This window comes from Carcharhinus amblyrhynchos, chromosome 23 (genome assembly GCF_965287045.1).
Source record: "Carcharhinus amblyrhynchos chromosome 23, sCarAmb.v2.hapA, whole genome shotgun sequence".
NCBI lineage: Eukaryota > Metazoa > Chordata > Chondrichthyes > Carcharhiniformes > Carcharhinidae > Carcharhinus > Carcharhinus amblyrhynchos.
The window spans coordinates 39415686-39437303 of NC_137346.1; the positions used below are offsets into that span (position 1 = coordinate 39415686).

General features: G+C 46.9%; 1 protein-coding gene across 1 annotated transcript in view; it reads left to right on the plus strand.

The window, feature by feature from the left end:
- Positions 1-21618, plus strand: part of bckdk (branched chain ketoacid dehydrogenase kinase) — a 55813-nt gene that overhangs the window by 19176 nt on the left and 15019 nt on the right. Inside the window, exons 6-9 of the mRNA XM_080210709.1 lie at positions 441-539; positions 2042-2115; positions 4913-5041; positions 13397-13486. Coding sequence (XP_080066835.1) covers positions 441-539; positions 2042-2115; positions 4913-5041; positions 13397-13486 — 392 coding nt within the window. The remainder of the gene's footprint in view (positions 1-440; positions 540-2041; positions 2116-4912; positions 5042-13396; positions 13487-21618) is intronic.

The window sequence follows — 21618 nt, forward strand, 5'->3', positions numbered from 1 at the left end:
ATATTGGGAGCCAATCATCTAGCTGAAGAGTGTATGGAGGCAGTGGGAGAATTTGGTCTGAGTTGCGATTCAAGTCAGAGGGTTAAATGAGCAAGATGGGAAGCTGGCTAAGAGGGTATTGGAGCGGACGAACCGGGAGTTAACAAAGGCACAGATGAAAATAGGATTAGATTAGATAGGGGCTTGATGGCTGGTGCAGACATGGTGGGCCTAAGGGCCTGTTTCGGTGCTGTAAAACACTATGGCTGGAATTCTACCACCTCGCCTGCCATGGAATCGGAGCGGGTGAGAGGCAGACAGGGTAAATGTCCGTTGACGGTGGGTGGAAATTTCTGGTCTTGCTAAAGCGAGGCCACAAAGTTCTGCCCTGTGACTCTAAGTGGTGGAGTTAGGCACTCCTTGATGGTGTTTTCTGTTGCGTTTCGTTTGTAATTTTTCAGGATGAGTCGTTGATCCGATCCTTCCTGGACAACACGCTGACCTCTCGACTGGGGATCCGAATGCTGGCAACACACCACCTGACCCTGTACGAGAATAATGTGAGTACACAAGAGGACAGTGCAAACAGCCTCCACTCCAAATTGCCTGCTCTTTCGACAGGTTAAGTTGAGACTCTGGGCAGGTGTTGTTTACACAGTAAGAAGTCTCACAACACCAGGTTTAAGTCCGACCAGTTTATTTGATAGTAATCCCTCAAGCTTTCGGAAACGGTGTTCCTCCTTTAGGTGTGTGGAAGGTGTTGTTTACGTAGCCTTATCTGGAATTCCGCTGTCAGACTTGCTGAGACAGGGTTTTAGTGAAAGGGAGTTGACGGTTGTGGGATCAGTGCCAGCCGCCTCCCAGGATGAAACAACACCAGCTCCAACCGGTCTGAGAGCAGAATGTGACCTCTTCGTAGAAGCAAACTGCTCGATTGGCAGTCGGGGAGGGCGGAAATGTGTCACAATTGGGGGAGGGATTTCTTCAAAGGAATGCACAGGAAATGAGTGTAATGGGCACATCCAATCAGTGTATTGTCTTTCCTAGTGACTCCTTCTGGATAAAACACTGCTGAAGCTTATAATTATTACCCACGGGTATATGAGGTGTAACAACCAATATAGAGAGTACCTGACAGGTACTGAGTGAGCAAAACAGAGGCATTGTTAACAAGGACAGAGTTCCAAGGTGGTAATTGTCCTTACTTTCAGTTGAATGTTGGTCTGATTCTAAATAAATCTTTAACCTGGTGTTGTGAGACAACTTACTAGGAATGAAAGAAAGACCTGCATTTATATGGTGCTGTCTCAAAGTGCCTTGTATGAAATTTGTGTGAAATACAGCGGTCAGTTTATGAGCAGCAGAGTCCCACAATGACCAGCTCTTGGTCTCTGGTGATGTGTGAGGGGTCAGTGTTGGCGAGTACATCAGGGAGAATGCCCCAGCTTTTCACCATGTAATTCCCGTTGAGTCTGTCATGTCCATCTGAAAGAGCACACAGGCCCTGGGTTTAATGTTGTATTGGAAAGGTAATGCCTCTGACAGTGCAAGCCTCCCTCAGCCTGGACTTTTCACTCGACTCTCTGGAGTGGGGCTAGAACCTGTAACCTTCTGATTCAGAGGCAAGGGTCCTACCACTGAGACCTCATTGCTCTTATTAACGTCTACCTGACGTTAAATATTTAGCAGTGATAGATGGGTGGGAGGCACAGTTATATACAGTGAAACTAAGTATGAGCAAGAAGGATGGTCTCAGTAGATGAGGGCCAATACTGTGCAATGCTTCTGTTCCCTGTTCCATCATGGAGTCCTCCAACACCCATTTAATCTGAACTCAGGGAAAGCCATTCCTTTCCTGGTCCAATACGTAATTGGCTTCTTTGAAAAGATGTATTGGTGGGGTTTATTTGGGGGGTGTGGGGTGAAGGGGGATTGGGTTTAGTAGGGGGGCGGGTGGCAGTGAGATGGGGTTTAATGGGAGGAAGTGTGTATACAGGGCCTGTCTGTGTAGATTCAGTGTAACCCTGTTACTGAAATTTGTTCCTCTGTTTTCTTCCTGCAGGCTGACTTTGTGGGAATTATCTGTACGCGACTGTCTCCAAAGAGGATCATTGAGAAATGGGTGGATTTTGCCCGGTGAGTCTTCCTTGCGTTATAATGGGGAGCTGAATCTGGGACAAGTGGAGGCAGTGTTGGGGCTGGTCCTCAGAGTGTGGGCATGGGGCACAATGCCACTGTGGACCATGGGCTTTGTAGCCTTGAATCTTCTTGTCCAATGAGGTTGGTGGGCAGAAGGTTGGGAGCAGTGCAAAGGTTCGAAGATTCAGTGCAGGCATCACATAACATCTCGTTTGAAAGGCGGCCTCTCCGGCGGTGCGGCGCTCCCTCGGGGGCCCTGCGGCCTCTCCGGCGGTGCGGCGCGGCGCTCCCTCGGGGGCCCTGCGGTCTCTCCGGCGGTGATAGCTGTTACAGGGTCTGTCACGAGTGATGATAAATCTGGTCGCGAAAAGCAGGAATCTTAAGCAGATGCATCCAGTTAGGGAGTGGGCAGCTATCCAAAGAATCTCTGCCTATTCCTGGAAATAGGTTATTTAATTATCTGTTTTTAATCTATCTTTTGAATAATAGTATCCGAATCTCAGACTGTAAATTTACTTTGTAACTGTTCCCTTTTTATGATACTCTGGGGCCAGCCATATCTTACCTCCAGAGTGAGTCCGACAGATGTGTAGGTTAGGTGGATTGGCCATGTGAAATTGCCCCTCAACGTCAGGGGGTTGCGGGGTTCTAGCTAGGGTAAGTGCATGGGGTTACGGGAATAGGACCCGAGTGGGATTGCGGTCATCGCAGAGTCGATGGGCCAGATGGCCACCTTGTGCACTGTAGAGATTCTATGATTTATTTAATCCCGATGATATCTCCGGTTTGAGTGGAGGTGATGTGTGACCTATTAAGCTGTATCCAGAATTTACCCTGATTGTGCTGTGCACAGACTGGTAATCACTGGAAGCACCACATACCTCACAGTGTAGGGGCGGTGATAACAGAAACCCAGTGTAAATTCGCTCAGTGATACCACAGCACCAAAACATGTGCACGTTCACATTCCAGACTCTAAGCAGTGCAAATCCAGTGTGCAATGTAAATGAGTCCACAATTCACCCACTGTTCTGTAGCTAATGCCTAGGTTTGAAAATCTTCTCCTTTTTGTGCTACAGCCTATAGGATATTTGGGAGCTGGAGTCGGAAGCCATGCAACCAAAACCTTAGTTCAATCAAAAAATCCCTTCAGTCCATCGACCACAATCCCACCCAGGCCCTATTACCATAACCCCACATAATTACCCTGCTAATCCCTCTAACCTGCACATCCCGAGACACTAGGGAACAATTTAGTATGGCCAATGCATCTAACCCGCACATCTTTGCAGTGTGGGAGGAAACCGGAGCATCCGGAGGAAACCCATGCAGACACGGGGAGAATGTACAGACTCCACACAGACAGTTACCCAAGCCGGGAATCGAACCCGGGTCCCTGGATCTCTGAGGCAGCAGCGCTAACCACTGTGCCACTCCAGACCGAGGTGGCACAGTGACTGAGTTTACTCAAAGATTTGTTCCTTGCCAACGTGTGGTACTTTTTTAGGGCCCTGGCTTTGTGATATTTGAAGAATTGAACCATCTGTGTTGAATGGACGGTTGGTAATGAGCTGAAGAGGGTATGCGGACTGTTTCTGTGTGAGCTGCTGGATCCTTTCAGGGACAGGGTTAAGGCTGCCTGATAGTCCTGTCATTGTTCTTTTAGTGTCATCCATTGTTTTTTAAAATGAAACACAACAGCAGGATCCTTGCGTTTGTCAGAAGCATATCATTTATTCCCTCTTTCTCTCATTCTCACTGCTCTTACTGTATTGCCCATCTATGGAAGTTCTGTGTCTCGTCCTCGCTGTCTGCTAAGCAACACAACTACTTCCTGACCCTGCCCATGCTGGGGACATGAAGTAAGCCATGATGAGGGAACGTTTGCACTCTAATTCACTGTCTATTAAACTCATCTGTTGAATCTCTAGATTGGGTGAGTGGCAGACTGTGTGAGGCTGGGAGGAAGAATTCAAGGATGATGTTGGTATCCCTTGTACACAGGAACCTGGGTGTCCTCGTACACTAGTCACTGAAAGCGAGCACATAAAGGCAAAATACTGCGAATGCTGGAATCTGAAACACAAACGGAGAATGCTAGAAAAACTCAGCAGGTCTGACAGCATCTGCTGTGATAAAAGGTCATCCAGATCCAAAATGTCTCTCCGCAGATACTGAAAGCAAGCATGTAGGCGCAACAAGCAGAGCTGAAGTCAAATGGTGTGTAGGCCTTCATTGCAAGAGGGCAAGACTGAGATGGGATCTCACTGAAATGAATAAAATTCTGATGGGGCTGGACAGACTGGGCACAAGGATGATGTTTTCCCTGGCTGGAGAGTCTAGAACGAGAGATCATAGTCTCGGGGTACTGGGATAGGCCATTTAGGACTGAGATGAGGAGAAAGCTCTTCACTCAGAGGGTGGTGAATCTTTGGAATTCTGTACCACAAAAGGCTGCGGAAGTCAAAATCACTGAGTATATTTAAGAAGGAAATAGATTTTTAGGTGTCTGACCAGTATAAACAGCAACACGAAAGCTAAGTGCTACAGTTGCTGGAAATACTCAGCTGACAGGCAGCATCTGTGGAGGGAGAAGCGGAGCAAACGGGGGAAATTTTCCCAAGAATTGTAGCGAGTGAGGAGGAGGTGCAGACCAAGCAAAGTGTCCCTCAGGTGGGATATTCCGGTTTTGGGGCAAGCGTGGCTGGAAAATCCCACCCGACATTTCAGAACGTGAGCAGATTGGAGTTAATTTTAATGCAACCCTTGTTGATCTTGTTCTCTCCTTTTTTAGGCGTCTGTGTGAACATCAGTATGGAAACTCTCCCCGGGTGCGGATCAATGGCCATGTGGCAGCGAGATACCCTTACATCCCCATGCCTCTGGACTACATCTTGCCCGAGTTGCTGAAGAATGCAATGAGGTGAGCCCACAGTGATGTCAGAAACTCCAGTGGGGTGCTGCAGGCTGCATAATGAACCTTACTGTGACTCTCTAATTAACACAGCGGGGTGACCCATTTTGCCCAGATAGATAGAGTGAGGGAAAAATCCATTGCTTGCTTTCTTCCCCAGGCCTGACATCATGCTGTTAATTGGCAATGATCACAAACTGACTGGGAATTCTCACGCTGTCACTTTGTATTGAAAGAAACAATTTGAAAAAACAAACCAAGGGTCAGACCGTGAGCAGAGTGGCTTCGGTGAAGGTAAATGTGAGATAGGAACTGTGGAAGCCCAAAGAGATTTTGGGGAACTTCTACCTGGATGTGTTTGTGGGATAGAAAACACACTGCAAAATGTTAAGGATGTGTTGGACCTTTATGACCAGAGGACTGGAATATAAAGAGCGAGGGGATTTAGCTACAGCTGCACAAAACTCTGGTCAAACCACTTCTGGGGACTGCTCTGAGCACTATACCTTAGACAGGATGTTTAGGGTTTGGAGGGAGTCTCGTGCACGCTCACCAGAGTGATCTAAAGTTTATTACTTTGGGAATAAATTCTCAAACTCAGCTTGTATTTTCTGAATCCTAGAAGGCTGAATTTGATGGAAATCCAGGTTATTCGGGAGAGAAATTAGGAAGTACTTCAGGCAAAGGGTGTTAGGAATGTGCAAAGAATAATAGATGCCATCTGAGTTGACCGTTTGAAATCTGTGACTCTAGATTTCCGCTATGCCCGGGTATTCTGGGATATGGAGATAAGGAGGGTAAATAGAATTGGGGTACAGATCAGTCATCATCTTGGTGAATGTTGGAACAGGCTTGAGGGGCTGAATGGCCTCCTCCTCTTCCTATGTCCTGTCAGTATATGAAAAATGATTGCGGGAAGGTGAATTTTAATTGGTTTTTGGATATTGAGCTTCCTCGGGCAAACCATGAAACTCGCAGTTAAAGGCAACCCTAAATCTACAACGGCAGAGGTGTACTTCAAGAGAAAAGGTCTTGAACAACCATTGGATGGACAAGGGCCTGGTTAAGATTTTTTAATATTAACACTCTCTTGACTTGTTTACAAATAGCCAGACTATAAAAGACCTGAACTTAACAGGCCCAAGGGAAAAGGTTCCCAAAATATTTCTGCTTAGCTTTTTATCCTGACAAGCCATTAGTGATCAGAGTTTTTTTTATATTTCTGTGGGTGTCAGTGGCTGGGTCAACGTTTATTGTTCGTTCCCAAGGGCATTTCGGAGTCAGCCACATTGCTGTGGATCTGGAGTCTGCCCCTTAACTTTTCTTTTCCTGAAGATGCACCAAGAAAACTGGGCAGCACTGTGGTTAGCACAGCTGCCTCACAGCGCCAGGGAGTTGGGTTCGATTCCCGGCTCGGGTCATTATCTGAATGTGCGGAGTCTGCATGTTCTCCCTGTGTCTGCATGGGTTTCCTCTGGTTCCTCTCACAATCCAAAAGATGTGCTGGTTAGATGCATTGGCCATGCTAAATTCTCCCTCAGTGTACCCGAGCAGGCACCAGAGTGTGGCGATTAGGGGATTTTCACAGTAACTTCATTGCCGTGTTAATGTAAGCTGACTTGTGACACTAATAATAAATAAACTTTAAACTTAAAACGCGGCAAGACAGCCTGGGAAGTGCCCTCCGCGCTTCCCACAGAGAATAAACAAATCCCACAATTCCACCCAACGTTGGATGGGGACCATGAGGGGCAAAATGGCATCAGCCAGGGGAGCCAGCAAGGCCGACACTTCAATCTGAGGCCCTGCAGGATTTTCCAGGTGATTTGGGCGGGAGTGGGGTGTGTAAGCACTCCCAGAGATCAGTGCCGGAGGACACCATGGGTTCCTGGTGTAAGCACAGGGATTGTGCTCCGTTGGAGAGACTGTTTTTCTGCTAGTTGAAAGTTGTCTTCAGAGGCAGATTTCTAGCCATTTGGATGAGGGTTTGGAGGCCGTGATGTCGCCTGCATCATAAATGTTAGCCAACATTTTCCAGCTGTTCCTGCTGGGTGGATCCTCCGATCTGGCTGACAGTGAACCTCCACCCCCCTCCACCCTCCTCCACAACCAACCTAACCCCAACCACAGATTCCCATCAACGCGAATGACTCAAACCTATTGGCAATGATGGGACTGCCAGGCAGTGGGGGCCACCTCCGTTGCCAGATAAGCTGCGCCCATTCCTTGAGCAGCGTGATCAATAAACACATTAAATCTGGCCATGGTGATAGGATGTTGCAATATTAATCCTTGGAATATAGTTCCACTAGTTGTCATATCTTCATGACCATCCCATGTCTGACTGACACAGCCTGATGGCTGTAACCACCTCCAGACCAGCGGGCTGTCCTACGCGGCTGGGCTCTCGTTGCCCGTATATCGGGGCTATCCCTCTGGATGGCAACCCAACTGGAGTTTCCGGTCTGGGATGAGTTGATGCTGGAATTGAGCCGTTTATCTCCTGCTTGAGAGACGGGAGTGCTGTAACATGAAGCTAAACGTGAGATGTCTAGGCTGGGGATTGGAATGTGGTCCTGGGGCAGTGAGAGGAGGAAGAAAGGGGAACAAAAAGTGGGAATCGGAAGTGAAATTTGGGAGCGCTTGAAGATAACTTTGGAGCGGGAAAGACAATTTAACATTTGGAGTGGTGCTTTATTACTGACTCAAACCTCCGCCTGTCCTGATTTCCACTATGTCCTGCTCTGCCTATTAGCCCTGTTCTTGCTGCCTCGAGAAATGTCCTCAATGAAGCTTTATTTGGGATAAAGACTCCAGATAAACTTTGAGTCGGTTTGCCTGGATGATTCCCTATTTATAAGTGACAGCTATCAAAACTCTTAACGCTGGCACGGTGGTTAGCACTACTGCCTCACAGCACCAGGCACCCAGGTCTGATTCCCGGCTTGGGTGACTGTGTGGAGTCTGCATGTTCTCCCCATGTCTGCGTGGGTTTCCTCCCACCATCCAAAGATGTGTAGGTTAGGCGGATTGGCCATGCTAAATTGTTCCTTAGTGTCCGAAGATGTAGAAGTTAGCTGGATTGGCCATGCTAAATTGTTCCTAAGTGTCCGAAGATGTGTAAGTTAGCTGGACTGGCCATGCTAAAAGCAGTTACAGGGATAGGGAGGGCCTGGGTAAGGTACTTCTTCAGAGATTCAATGCTGACTCAATGGTCTGAATGGCCCCTTTGGGCACTGTAGCGGTTCTTGAAGCTGATCTTTCAGCTGGCGGCGGCCTGGATTATGCAATTCTAATTTTTTTTTGTAAAATGGGATATATCTGATGTTTCCTGGCAGAGTGTAAGCTGATCTCAGTGTTTATCAAACAGGATACAGCTGGCAGCCAGATCCAGCACGGGCCTCTCCTATTTGTGTACTGGGGATACTTGGCAGCAGTCTCTGCCCAGCAGAAAGGAGGCACGTCTGGATCTTGTTTTTCGAGTTTCTGATGTTGCAGCGTTTCATCTGAAATGGGAGGTTTTGGCTGACTGGGCTCTTTCATTAGGTCATGTGACAGCTTGTTGTTTTCAAGTAGCTGGTTTAGATCCTGTTTTTTTTAATAGTTGACTTTCTTTACAATGATAAACCTGTGAATATACGGGGGGGGGAAACAATACCAGATATTTAACAATTGCTGAATGGGTCCATCGAGTTTACCTCTCCCACTACCAACCCTGAACATCAGAGTATTTCCAAACTGATGGAGCCCACTCGGCCCATTGCTTCTGTTCCTCCTTGGTCCCATTTTTCTCTCGCCCTCAGCCGCTCCCTACGCCCACCCCCAGAATTGCCTCAAACTCACTTTGAGGGATTGCCTTCGGTGGCCGTTCCCTGTGACCTGCCCCCACGCCTCTCCAACACTGCTCAGTGAAAATGTTTATAGCGGGTTTACCAATCCTCCAGGATTGGTCAGGACTCCCCAGGAACCAGCGATCAGCTTCCGGGAAGTTTATTGCCTGCCGTTCCTTCGCTGTCACTGGGTCACAACCCTGGATCTCCCTCCCTCCCTCCCTCCTAGCACTGTGGCTGTACCAACACCACACAGACCACAGCTCACCACCACCACCTTAAGGGCAATTAGGGATGGGCAATAAAACCTGGCCTTGCCAGCGATGCCCACAGAATATTCATTCTGTGAACAACCCTGGAGGAAAAAAAATCATGGGAGCGTAATACAAGATTGTGTTTTGCCACTTGTGGCACAGTGGTTAACGCCGCTGCCTCACAGCACCAGGGACCCAGGTTCAAATCCTGGCTTGGGTCAATGTCTGTGCGGAGTTTGCACTTTGTGTGTCTGCGTGGGTTTCCTCCCACAGTCCAAGGATATGTGGGTTAGGTTCATAGAATGCCGACAGTACAGATGGAGGCCATTTGGACATTGAGTCTGCACCGATCACGATATCACCCAGGTCCTATTCCATTTACCCCTGCCAATCCCCCTGACCTTAGGCCCTATTTAGCATGGCCAATCAACCTAACCCGCACATCATCGGAGGTTGATGGGCCATGTTAACTTGCCCCTTGGTGTCAGGGGGGATTAGGGGGGGTAATTACGTGGGGTTATGGGTAGGATTGTTGTCAGTGCCGGCTCGATGGACTGAAGGGCTTCCTTCCGCACTGTAGCGATTCTGTGATTCATTTGTCTTTTTGAAAATTGTAGAGGGGGCAGAGGCTGCTTGAATGAGTCAAGCATCACCCAGTTGGTTAATGATTCTTGCTTTCCAGTTGGTGTAGGAGGCAGAGTATCGCAAGGATGGATGTGTTGGGGGGGGTCATGTGATCAAACCTCCAGGAATTCACTTAGTTACATTTGGTGACCCCAGCTTCTTCCTGACTTCGCTTCCCGCTCCCCACTTATTAAACATCCGTCAATCGTATAGGATCTGATTCTTAATTCCCACCATAATCTCTCAAAGCTCTGTTTGGGCTGCCTGAGAGAAACTGACTTCCTTTGCTCATCGGTCACACATTTGTGGGATCAGTTTCACCAAACTCTCCTAGCCTTTGTCCAGCTAACATTTCCCTCTTCTGCTGTGTGTTAGCTGACTCACTGGAGTCCGATCAGCTCTCCCCCGCCTCCCCGTGACACAGTTTGCCCAACTCTCGCTCTCTTGGCTTGTTACATTCTTTGCCCGCTGCCAATGCTTTGGGTACAAACAGCCTGTGCACCTACTGCAGCGATTCAAGATGGCGGCTCGCCACCACCTTCTCTCAGGCAACAAGGGTTGGGCTATAAACACTGGCCTAGCTTGTGACACCCACATCTCATGAATGATCTCTCGTAAGACACTTGCTGACTGTGGATCCATGGTAATGGTGTAGAAGCTCGCTGTCTTGCCATCTTGTCATGGCATCTTGCTAGCTTTCTCATGGTCATGTGGCCTATCTCTCCATAGAGTCTCCTGTCAGCATTATTATAAACAACCAGCTGAGAGGCCCCAGCAAATGTGTCAAAAAAAACATGTTGTCATCAACGCAGTTTAACTTTTTGAGGAAGTGACTTACTGAGTGTGCTTTCTTCCTAAACAGACCACATGCTGGGAGCAGCGTGCATGGGTTTGGGAACAATTTGTTATGTTGTGTAACTCCATTCCGGCTGCGGAACTTGGCAGAAGAGTTTGGTTTTGTTTTCCAGAATATTTTCGCGACAACTCCTGGCAGCTCAGCCTCCGCACAGCCTGCCAGCTCCCATTAACCCTGCAACGAATAATCCAGGGAAAGGGTGTCCCTCCTATTGAATCAGATTTCCAGGGATTGGGTTTTCAGTGCTCTCTGGGGCTTTATATAAGCTGTTACTGTTAAACTTTCACATCATTGTTCATTATAAGCCATGACCTACTTTTAAAGTTGGTATTTGTCCAGCACGGACTCTGACGCCAAGACTTTGGGAGGATGCTCATCGCAAACATTCACTTCTGAAGTTGTTTATCTTGTGTAGCCAATTTTATTTCCCCTTTATGCTTTGAATATTGTTTTTCTCCTGTTCTGAATTTGCCATTACAGAACACACAACTGACCTAATTTACCTTGAACTATTTATTCAGTGACCTTCGTCTTTTTGTTCTTTTGTTACGTGTTTGTGGGACGTGAGCCTGGCTAACCGGGCCAGCATTTGTTGCCCACCCTAATTGTCCTCAGGAAGACGGTGATGGGCCACCATCTCGAATTGTTGCTGCCCGTCAGGTGTAGGTACATCCACGGTGCTGTTAGGGACTTGACCGTCTCAGGGTCAAGTCCCTAACAGTGGGAATTTGACCGTGATGGAACAGTGACGTGGTTCCAAGTCAGGACGGTGCGTGACGATGGAAGATTTTTAGATCTGTAAATGGGTGGCACGGTGATTAGCGCGGCTGCCTCTCAGCACCAGGGACCCAGGTTCGATTCCTGACTTGGGTCGCTGCCTGTGTGGAGTTTGCACATTCTCCCCGTGTCTGTATGGGCTTTCTCCGAGTGCTCCAGTTTCCTCTCTTAGTCCAAAGATGTGTGAGTTAGGTGATTAGCCATGTTAAATTGCCCCTTAGTGCCTGGGAAATTAAGTGGAGTTATGGGGGTAAGGCCTGGGTGGGATTGGTACAGTCTCGAGGGCTGAATGCCTCCTCCTGCACTGTAGGGATTTTATGATTCTCTCCTATGATTCTCAGTGTGAATATTATGTTGGTTGGATATTGCTCAGATTATAGGAAAAATGGCATGTGGATATCTACCTATGTTTTTATATATGTATTCTAGCAGTGTGCTTTAGATAGTCATCACACATGTAGAATTTATGACTTATATGCCATTGTTTATGCTCCATATGAGTGTTTTTCCCAACTTGCTTCATATCTCCCCTTCTGTATTTACCCAGCCTCCTCAAAAATATATCTTTACTATTCGCTTCAACCACTACACGTGTTAGCAAGTTCCACAACTCTGAAATTTGCTCCCTCAATCTTTCAATGTCCCTTAAAACTGACATCTTTGTCCAAACAATTAGTCTCCTGAAGTTTCTATGGCATTTAGTTGCCTGAAGTCTTGTTACGTGATTCATTGTTGAGCTTTGTTAATGTTTCTGTGAACTAGCTCTGGGATCCTCGAACGTGTTAAAGGCGCTACATAAATGCAGGTTATTGACACTAAATTCTCTGTGGATTGATTGGTGACTGCATTATACTTAACCCACTTTGGAATCTCTTGAGTGAAACCACCTCCTCTATGTCTACCCTCCTGGTGCCTGTTTGTAATTTTAAAGACCTCCTAGCAGGTCACATTTCAGTGGACTTTGAGCCTGTTCAGTTTCTCCTGAACTTGTGTTTTCTCCTCTCATCCTCGTAAATCTTTTTGGTACTCTGTCCAGGGCTTTTAATATTTTTGTAAAATGCAGACCAGAATGGAGCGGCACGGTGGTTAGCACTGCTGCCTCACAGTGCCAGGGACCTGGGTTCAGTTCCCAGCTTGGGTCCCTGTCTGCGTGAAGTTTGCACGTCCTCTGTGTGGGTTTCCTCTGGGTGCTCCGGTTTCCTCCCACAGCCTGACTGTGCAGGTTAGATGGATTGGCTCTGCTAAACTGCCTGTTAGTGTCAGGGGGACCAGCTAGGGTAAATACATGGGGTTATGGGAATAGGGCTTGAGTGGGACTGTGGTCAGTGCAAACTCCATGGGCTGAAAGTCTACCTTCTGCACTGTAGGATAGTATGATTCACAGTCATAGATCATAGAACCCTTCAGTGCAGAAAGAGGCCCTTTGGCCCATCGAGTCTGCACCGAACACAATCCCACCCAAGCCCTATCCCCATATCCCTACATGTTATACCCACTAATCCCCTCAACCTACGCATCCCTGGACACTAAGGGGCAATTTCTGAGCATGGCCAATCAACCTAACTCGCACATCTTTGGACTGTGGGAGGAAACCCACGCAGACACGAGGAGAATGTGCAAACTCCACACAGACAGTGACCCGAGCTGGGGATTGAACCCAGGACCCTGGAACTGTGAAGCAGCAGTGCTAACCACTCTGCTACCGTGCCGGCCTGATGTGGTCTAGCTAAGGTTCTGTCTTAATCTAAGAAGGTGTTGTTGTCTTCAGTTCTGCCAGTTTTGAGAATTGCTGCCTGTAACTCCCTAACGAATCAGATCATCTGTGGACAGCCACACACTGGGACAGCGCATGCGAATCCTTATTGAGTTTGTTTGTTATCCTCCAGGTCCACTTTGTTTGAATTGAAACGACTGACACAAGTGTTAACTGGAGGTGAATGTGTAAATGCCAGAGAGGACATTGCACTTCTGCATATCTCATGAGTTTAATTGCCTCTCTCTCTCTCTCTTTCCCCTTTCACAGAGCCACAATGGAGAGTCACCTTGACACGCCTTACAATGTCCCTGACATCGTGGTCACCATTGCCAACAACGATATTGACTTCATTATCAGGTAAGCCATGTTTACTGGGTAGTTTAACTCGTGCCTGTCTCTTTGTACTCAAGAGGTTGTCTCTTCTCCTCATTGGTTTTACCGTGACACATTATTATATTTTGTGTCAACTACGCAGTTTGCCAGTTATCCTTATTTATTCTCAGGAACCGCACCTAGAAAACAAACGGAAGTGCTGAGTGCCAGAATTAAATGTTAGCTTATACCCTCAGGCGCACACGCACATGCGCGCGCGCACGCACACGCACGCACACACACACACACACACACACACGCCGCCCAAGCTAATTGTCTCTAAAACAGCCAATCACTGCTGCTCTTCCAGTCAGGCATGAGGCCAACCCCTCCCTACCCAGAATTCCCACTCACCCTCAAGAGCCATCCACTGGGACAAACCTGAGCACGGAGGCTGCATGCGGGGATGGGGGGGATGGTGGGAAGGTTGCCGAGAGCCACAGCCCCTTCCCTTCTTGCCAACCCTTCTGCTCCTCTCACTGCACCCATTGTCTCGACCTCTCCTGGATCCGAGGCCTCGGATGTGTGTAGTACCAGCAATGGCCACCACCACCTTGGTGGCACTGCTGAGTATACAGGAGCTATTGGCCTCTGGCTGGCAGCTTTCAGCAGGCGGGGCTTCCACCCCTGGGGTCCTTGTCCCTGGGTGAGGACCCTTTGTCGGCCTGTTGTGTCCACGTGTGGTCATACTGTTGGACAGGCATTCTTGCAAAGACATGCTAAATTGACCCTAGTGTCAGATGGATTAGCAGGGTAAATGAGGGTTACGGAAATAAGGCCTGTGTGGGATTGTGGTCAGCACAGATATGATGGGTCGAATGGCCTCCATCTATATTGAAGGGATTCTATAATAGTGAGGTCTCGCTTGCTATCCAGCTCACAGCCAAGGCTTCTGTCACCTCGACAATTCGTAGAACAGTGCAGAAAGAAACCATTTGGCCCATTGAGCCTACACCGACAACAATCCCAGTAAGGCCCTATCCCTATAACCATACATATTCACTCTGCTAATATCCCTGACACACAGGGACAATGCAGCAATCTACCTAACCTACACATCTTTGGGAGGAAACCCACACAGATACGGGGTGAATGTGCAAACTCCACACACTCACCCGTTGCTGAAATTGAACCCGGGTCCCCTGGCACTGCGAGCCTGCAGTGCTAACCACTGTGCCATCGCACTGCCCATAAGATTCCACTCATAACTGTCCAACGGGCTGTATCAATAAAACCCCAAAAAACACTTCATACTGTGCCAATAATAAGGAAACAACAATTATTTGGGTGCATACATTGCCTTTAAAGTGTAGTGAAACGTCCCAGAGCATTTCACAGAAATATAATCGAGGAAAGTAGACACCAAGCCACATGTAGATATTATGAGAGGTGACCAAAAGCTTGGTTTAACAGCCTCTGTCAGAGAGAGGAGGAGATGTTTAGGGGGGGAGTTCCAGAGCCTGAGGCTTAGGGCGCTGAGGATGCAACAGTCAGGGTGGGGCAAAGGAAAGTCTACCCAACCTGATGGGTCACTTTTGTACAGAAGTCTTGAGAAACACACAACTCTATCACTAAATTAGTCTTGAAAAAGATGCTGGTTGTGACCAAAGGGTCTACGCAGTAAGTTGAGCGATGTGATGTACCAATAATGGATCCTTGCTCAATGATGAGGCCAGCTCATGGAGTTAGTCTTGTGTGTGTTTAAAGGGGATGATTGTCACCATCCCTTTGAGCAGTGTTTGATATTGCTGCATCATTCCCGCTGGGAACGATGGCAAACCCAAAACCTGCATTCAGGAAGGGGGAAATAGAGAATGTCCAGGAAATTAGACCACCTTCACATTGGTAGGAAGAAAAATAATGGAATCACTACAAGAGGAGCAAATAGAATTAAATCTAGAAATTCAAAATATAACAATGACTAGTCAACATGGATTTCAAAAGGAAGAATCTTTCTTGGCCAACCTTATTGAATGTTTTAAGGAGGTAACAGAATAAATGGTGATGTGGTGGATGTAATCTGTCTGGGTTTTCAAAAGACTTTGATAAGATGCCCTGAAATAGGCTAACGAATGAGGTTAGAGAATGCAGATTGAGGACAGTATTAGAATAGATTACTAGTTGGCTTTAAGCTGAAAGCAGAGGGTAGCTGCTCGCACTGGTGGAGGGCGGATGGTGGTGTTCCATCAGGATCCAAGCTGGGACTATTGCTATTGACAATTTAGATTTAATTCGCAATAAGGATTTGGAGTTTTGATCAAAAAGATTCAAAATTTTGAAGGTGACAACTTGGGGAGCGTAGTCTATACTGAGGAGGAGTATATTACCAGAGTGTTTAATACACTGTAGAAAGTGGCATGGCGGTGCAGTGGTAATGTCACTGGATGAGTAATCCAGGCTAAATCTGATGGGATATGGTTTCAAATCCCACTATGACTGCTAGTGGAATTTAAAATCAATTAATAAATCTGGAATATGAAGCTAGTCTCAGTGGTGGTGACTAGGAATCAATCAACAATTGCTGTTTGTTTTCTTAAAAAAAGAAATGATTCCCTAATGTTCTTTAGGGAAGGAAATCTGCTGTCCTTACCTGGTCTAGTCTTCAGTCGCTCAATAAAGAGTTAACTGTACAATAGTCTTGCCACTCAGTTCAACAAGTGCTGGCCAAGCTCATATCCCATGAAAGAGTTAATAACAGTGAGAGATGTAGCTCTCACGTTAATGAGGTGCTCCACTTTAGTTGGAAAAATATTACTTGGGAGCTGCATGTCTGGGTTGGGTAGAGAAACACACACCTCCCGTGTACAAATACATCAATTGTTAAAAATTGTGTTTCAGGTTAACGAGGCAATTAAAAAAGCAAACCAGACACTAGGCTTTATTACTAGAGGGATAGTATTGAAAATCAGGAGAGTTATGCTAACTTTGGTTAGACCACACTTGAGGCTACCAATCCGGTGGAAAGTAACTCACCTCTTGACTCCCTCAAGCCTGTCCATCATCGATGAGGCACAAGTCAGGATTCTGATAGAATACTCCCCACTTGCCTGGTTGGGTGCAGCTCCGACAACAATTGAGAAGCTCAAATCATCTAGGACAAAGCAGACTGTTTGATTTCTACCCTTCCCACAAACACTCGCTCCTTCCACCACCAATGAATATTAGCAGCTGTGTGTACCATCTGCAAGATGCACTGCAGCAACTCACCAAGATTCCTTAGGCAGCACCTGTCAAACCCACGACACTACCATCTAGAAGGACAGAGGTAGCAGATACCTGGGAACATCACTACCTGGAGCTCCCTACCCCAGACCAGTCAGCATCCTGACTTGGAAATATATGGCGATTCCTTCACAGTCGCTGAGTCAAAATCCTGGAGCTCCCTCCCTAACACCACTGCGGCGACACCTGTACCTCAGGGACTGCAGCAGTTGGAATCACAGATTCATTCAGTGCAGGAGGAGGCCATTCAGCCCATTGAGTCTGCACCTACCACAATCCCACCCAGCCTCCATCCCTCTAATTCCATGCACCTATCCTAGCTAATGCCCCTGGCAATCCACCTGACCCTCACATCTTCGGACTGTGGGAGGAAATCAGAACATCCGGAGGAGACCCATGCAAACATGGGGAGAATGTGCAAACTCCACGTAGACAGTGACCCAAACCAGGAATTGAACCCGCGTCCCTGGTGCTATGAGATAGCAGTGCGGCCCCAAAGAAGGCAGCCAGCCACCACCTTCTCGAGGGCAACTAGGGATGGGCAATAAATACTGACCTAACCAGCGACACGCATCCCATAAATTAATTTTTAAAAAAGAGTATTATGTGTTATTTTGGTCACCATATTATAATCAGGGTATAATAAGGATATAGATGCCCTGGGGAGAGTGCAGAAAGGATTTATGTAGCTAATACTAGTGTACATATCATGAAAGGATTTTTTTCCTTAGCCTTTCACATGTGGGTGTCACTGGCTGGGCCAGCATTCGTTGCCCATGCATAATTGCCCTTGAGAAAGTGGTGGTGAACTGTCTCCTTCACCTACTGCCATCAATGTAGGAACACCCATAGTGCTGTTAGGGAACGTGTTCCAGGATTTTGACAGTGAACGAACAGCTTCACTGGATTTTAGTTCTCGTTCCAAGTCAGGATAGTTTGTGACTTGGAAGGGGACTTGCAGGTGGTAGTTGGCAGGCTGGGTTTCTTATCTCTTGAGAAAAGAAGGCCGAGGGTGATCTAATAGAGATCTTCAAAATGATGAAAGGTTTTGATAGAGTGAGTAGAGAGAGAATGTTTCCCCTGTGCAATATCGAGGCCACCCATATGAGATACTCACCAAAGCATTCAATAGGCAAGTCAGAAAAAATGTCGACCCAAAAAGTGGTGGCATTGTGGAGTTTGTTACCACAGGGAGTGGTGGAACTGAATCGTACAAACTGGATAAACGTATGAGGAGAAGAGGATAGAGGGTCGTTAAGTTTAAGTCTATTTATTAGTATCACAAGTAGGCTGACAGTAACACTGCAATGAAGTTACTCCCAGTCACCACACTCCAGCGCCTGGTCAGGTACACTGAGGGGGAATGTAGCATGGCCAATGCACCCTAACCAGCACGTCTTTCAGACTGTGGGAAGAAACCAGAGCACCTGGAGGAATCCCACACAGACACGGGGAGAACATGCAAACTCTGCGCTGACAATTGCCCAAGTGGGGAATTGAACCCGGGTCCCTGGCGCTGAGAGGCAGCAATGCTAACCACTGTACCACCCCTCGATTTAGAGGAAAGTTGGGTAGTGACTGAAGTGGAGCCTAAGCACATGGCTTGTTTGGGCCAAAAGATCTGTTTCTGTGCCATTTGGTGGTAATGAGAAGTGTAGATAAGGGGGGAAGCAGTAGATATAATGTATATGAATTTCCAAAAAACATTTGAGACGATAGTGCACAAAAGGCTACTTAAAAAGATAAAGCCTGTGATGTTGGGGATAGTATTTTAGCACGGATAAGAATTGGTTAACTTCTTTTTCAGGATGGCAACCTGTAACTAGTGAACTGCCACAGGGATCAGTGCTGGGCCACAATTCTTTACAGTATATATTAATGACTTGGGCGAGGGAAGCGAACGTGCTGTTGCCAAAGTTTGTGGGTAACAGTGGTGAGGATGACACCGAGGGATATAATTAAGTCAGTGGGTAAAAACCTGACAGATGGAATATCATTAGGAAAATGTGAGGTTGTGCACTTTCAAGGAAGAATAAAGGAGCTGAATGTTGCTTAAATAACGAAAGACTGCAGCACCGAGGGATTTGGGGGAACCTCGTGCGTAAATCACAAAAATGTAGCTTGCAAGTTCAGCAGATAATAGGGAAGACAAATGAAATGATGGCCTTTATTTGAAAGGGAATCGAGTATAAAAATAGGGAACGCTTGCTAAAACTGTAGGCACTAGTTAGATCACACCTGCATTAGTGTGAACAGTTTCAGTCCCCTTATCTAAGGAAAGATATACTGGCATTGGAGGCAGTCCAGAGAAGGTTCACTGAGTTGATCCGGGTTTGGAAGGATTTGGAAGTTGAATACGTTGGGCTTCTACTCACTGGAGTTTAGAAGAATGAGAGGTGACCTTATTGAGGCATATAGGATTCTCCGGGGGTTAGACAGGATAGATGTGGGACAGGCTAGGACTGGAGGACATCATCTCAGTAAGAGGTCATCCATTTAAGACAGAAATGAGAAGGAATTTCTTCCCAGAGGGCAGTGAATCTGTGGAATTCTTCACCGCAGAGGCAGGATCATTAAGAGTATTGAAGGCTGAGATAGATTTTTAATCAGTAAGGAAATCCAGGGTTATGGGGATACGGTGGGAAAGTGGAGTTGAGGGTTATCACATCAGATCAGTCACAATCTCCATAGAATGGTAGAGGCTGACTGGATGGGCCAAATGGCCTTGTTCTGTGGCCTTATGAAAATGTGTGACTGTGTAGGTTGCACCACTTGTAGAACAGGGCTGTTCTCTCTGAGCTAGATAACCCTCAGTCTTCAACCACCATCAGTAAAAACATAATCTGATGACGTATCTAATAGCTATTTCTGGATGCTTACTGTAAGGAATTACACTGCCACAACTCCCTCCCATTATAACTGTGACCTTTGCTTCAAAAGTGCTCCATTGCCTGTGGAGTGTTTTCACATGTCCCGGATTGAAGTCACTGTATATAAGAGCAAGTTTGCGCTCTCTTCAGCAGACTTGTTTATTCGTGACCTGCGGTCTTCATTTCCCGAAAATCCTCCAGTCAGTACGGATCACTTTCGTGTCCGCCGCCCAGCTTCTGAAACCTGATGCATGAGTAAGCAAACCTATGATCACAGATGTTCCTGGAGTATGTTACAGTCAGTCGTGCCAAAGTTCTTCAAACGTTGCAGTCCGAATGCAGCCAGCAAGTGTTGCCACGTTCACTAGGCCCAACTGATCGCAGAGTGACGTATGGAGGGATGGCGGAATAAGGAAACTGTTTGTTTATTCTGAAGACACAGCGTTCCTTTTCACCCATCAGCTGATGGCACTGAACTCTACCCCAGCATCACCCCTCTACGTTCCTCCCCATGCACACATCATCTGACATCCGATACTGGGTGAGTGGATATTTCCTGCAGTTAAACGCTGGAAAGACTGAAGTCATTACTTTCAGTCTCTGCTTCCAACAAATTCTCCATCTCTCCCTGTCCCTGGCAACTATCTCAGGCTAAACCAGTTTGCCCACAATCGTAGTGTTGTATTTGACTTTGAGATGAGCTTCCAACCTCCGATCTGTGCCAGCACTCAGACTGTCTATTTCTGTTTCTGTAACATTGCCCGCCTTTGCCCCCACACAGTTCGTCTGCGGGTGAAACTCATTCATGCCTTTGTTACCTGTAGATGCGACTATTCTAATGTACACAGGATAGATGTGGGACAGGCTAGGACTGGAGGACATCATCTCAGTAAGAGGTCACCCGTTTAAGACAGAGATGAGGAGGAATTTCTTCCCAGAGGGCAGTGAGTCTGTGGAATTCTTCACCGCAGAGGCAGGATCGTTAAGAGTATTGAAGGCTGAGATAGATTTTTAATCAGTAAGGAAGTCGAGGGTTAAGGGGATACGGTGGGAAAGTGGTGTTGAGGGTTATCACATGAGATCAGTCACGATCTCCATAGAATGGTAGAGGCTGACTGGATGGGCCAAATGGCCTAGTTCTGTGGCCTGATATCCTATGTAAGTGTGTGATTGTGAATATTCTCTCTAAACCCCTTTGCCTGCACTGCTTGAAACTTCCTCCTTTAGACCAAGCTTCTGGCTGTCTGCCTTACATAGCTCAGTGTTTAATTCTGCTTTATAAGGCCACTGTGACTTGGGATGTTTGTTACATTTATTACTTTAAATACAAGTTGGCGTTAAGGTCAGAAGCTAATTAGCTGAGGAGCAGAGAGACCCGGGAATGCAGATGGATAAGCCATCACAAATAGCAACACTGCCATAGGCAGTGCAGTAAGGCCACAGTGCTGGTTACTACAGCTCATGATGTGGAGATGCCGGCATTGGACTGGGGTAAACTCAGTCAGAAGTCTGACAACACCAGGTTTAAGTCCAACCGATTTTATTTGATAGTAAACTCACAAGCTTTCGGGGTTTGCCCCTTCGTCAGGTGAATGGAGAAACCCCGAAAGCTTGTGAGTTTACTATCGAATAAATCGGTTGGACTTAAACCTGGTGTTGTCAGACTTCCTACTGCATCTCATTTCCAGAGGAATAAAAAGCAGGAAGCTGTGTACTGCATGAATGCCACAGTTGGGCTGAATGGCCTGTGTTGTAATTCTGTCTGACGGTTTTGAGTTTGCAACTCTGCTTTTGGCTTACTTTCCTGCTTATTCGTGAGATTTGGGCAGTTTTGGGTCTGAGAAGGCAGTGGTGGGATATCAGTTGGATAATTTGCTAGTCCCCTTTGGCCTTGAGTGTAGGATTGGAGTGTTCTATAGCTGAGAGGTGTAGGATGTTAGCAAACTCTGTCGAGTCAATAAGTTCCATGGTGTGTTTGTTTTTGCCTTACAGCCTGTGAGCTACTAGATTTACTGCAAATAATTT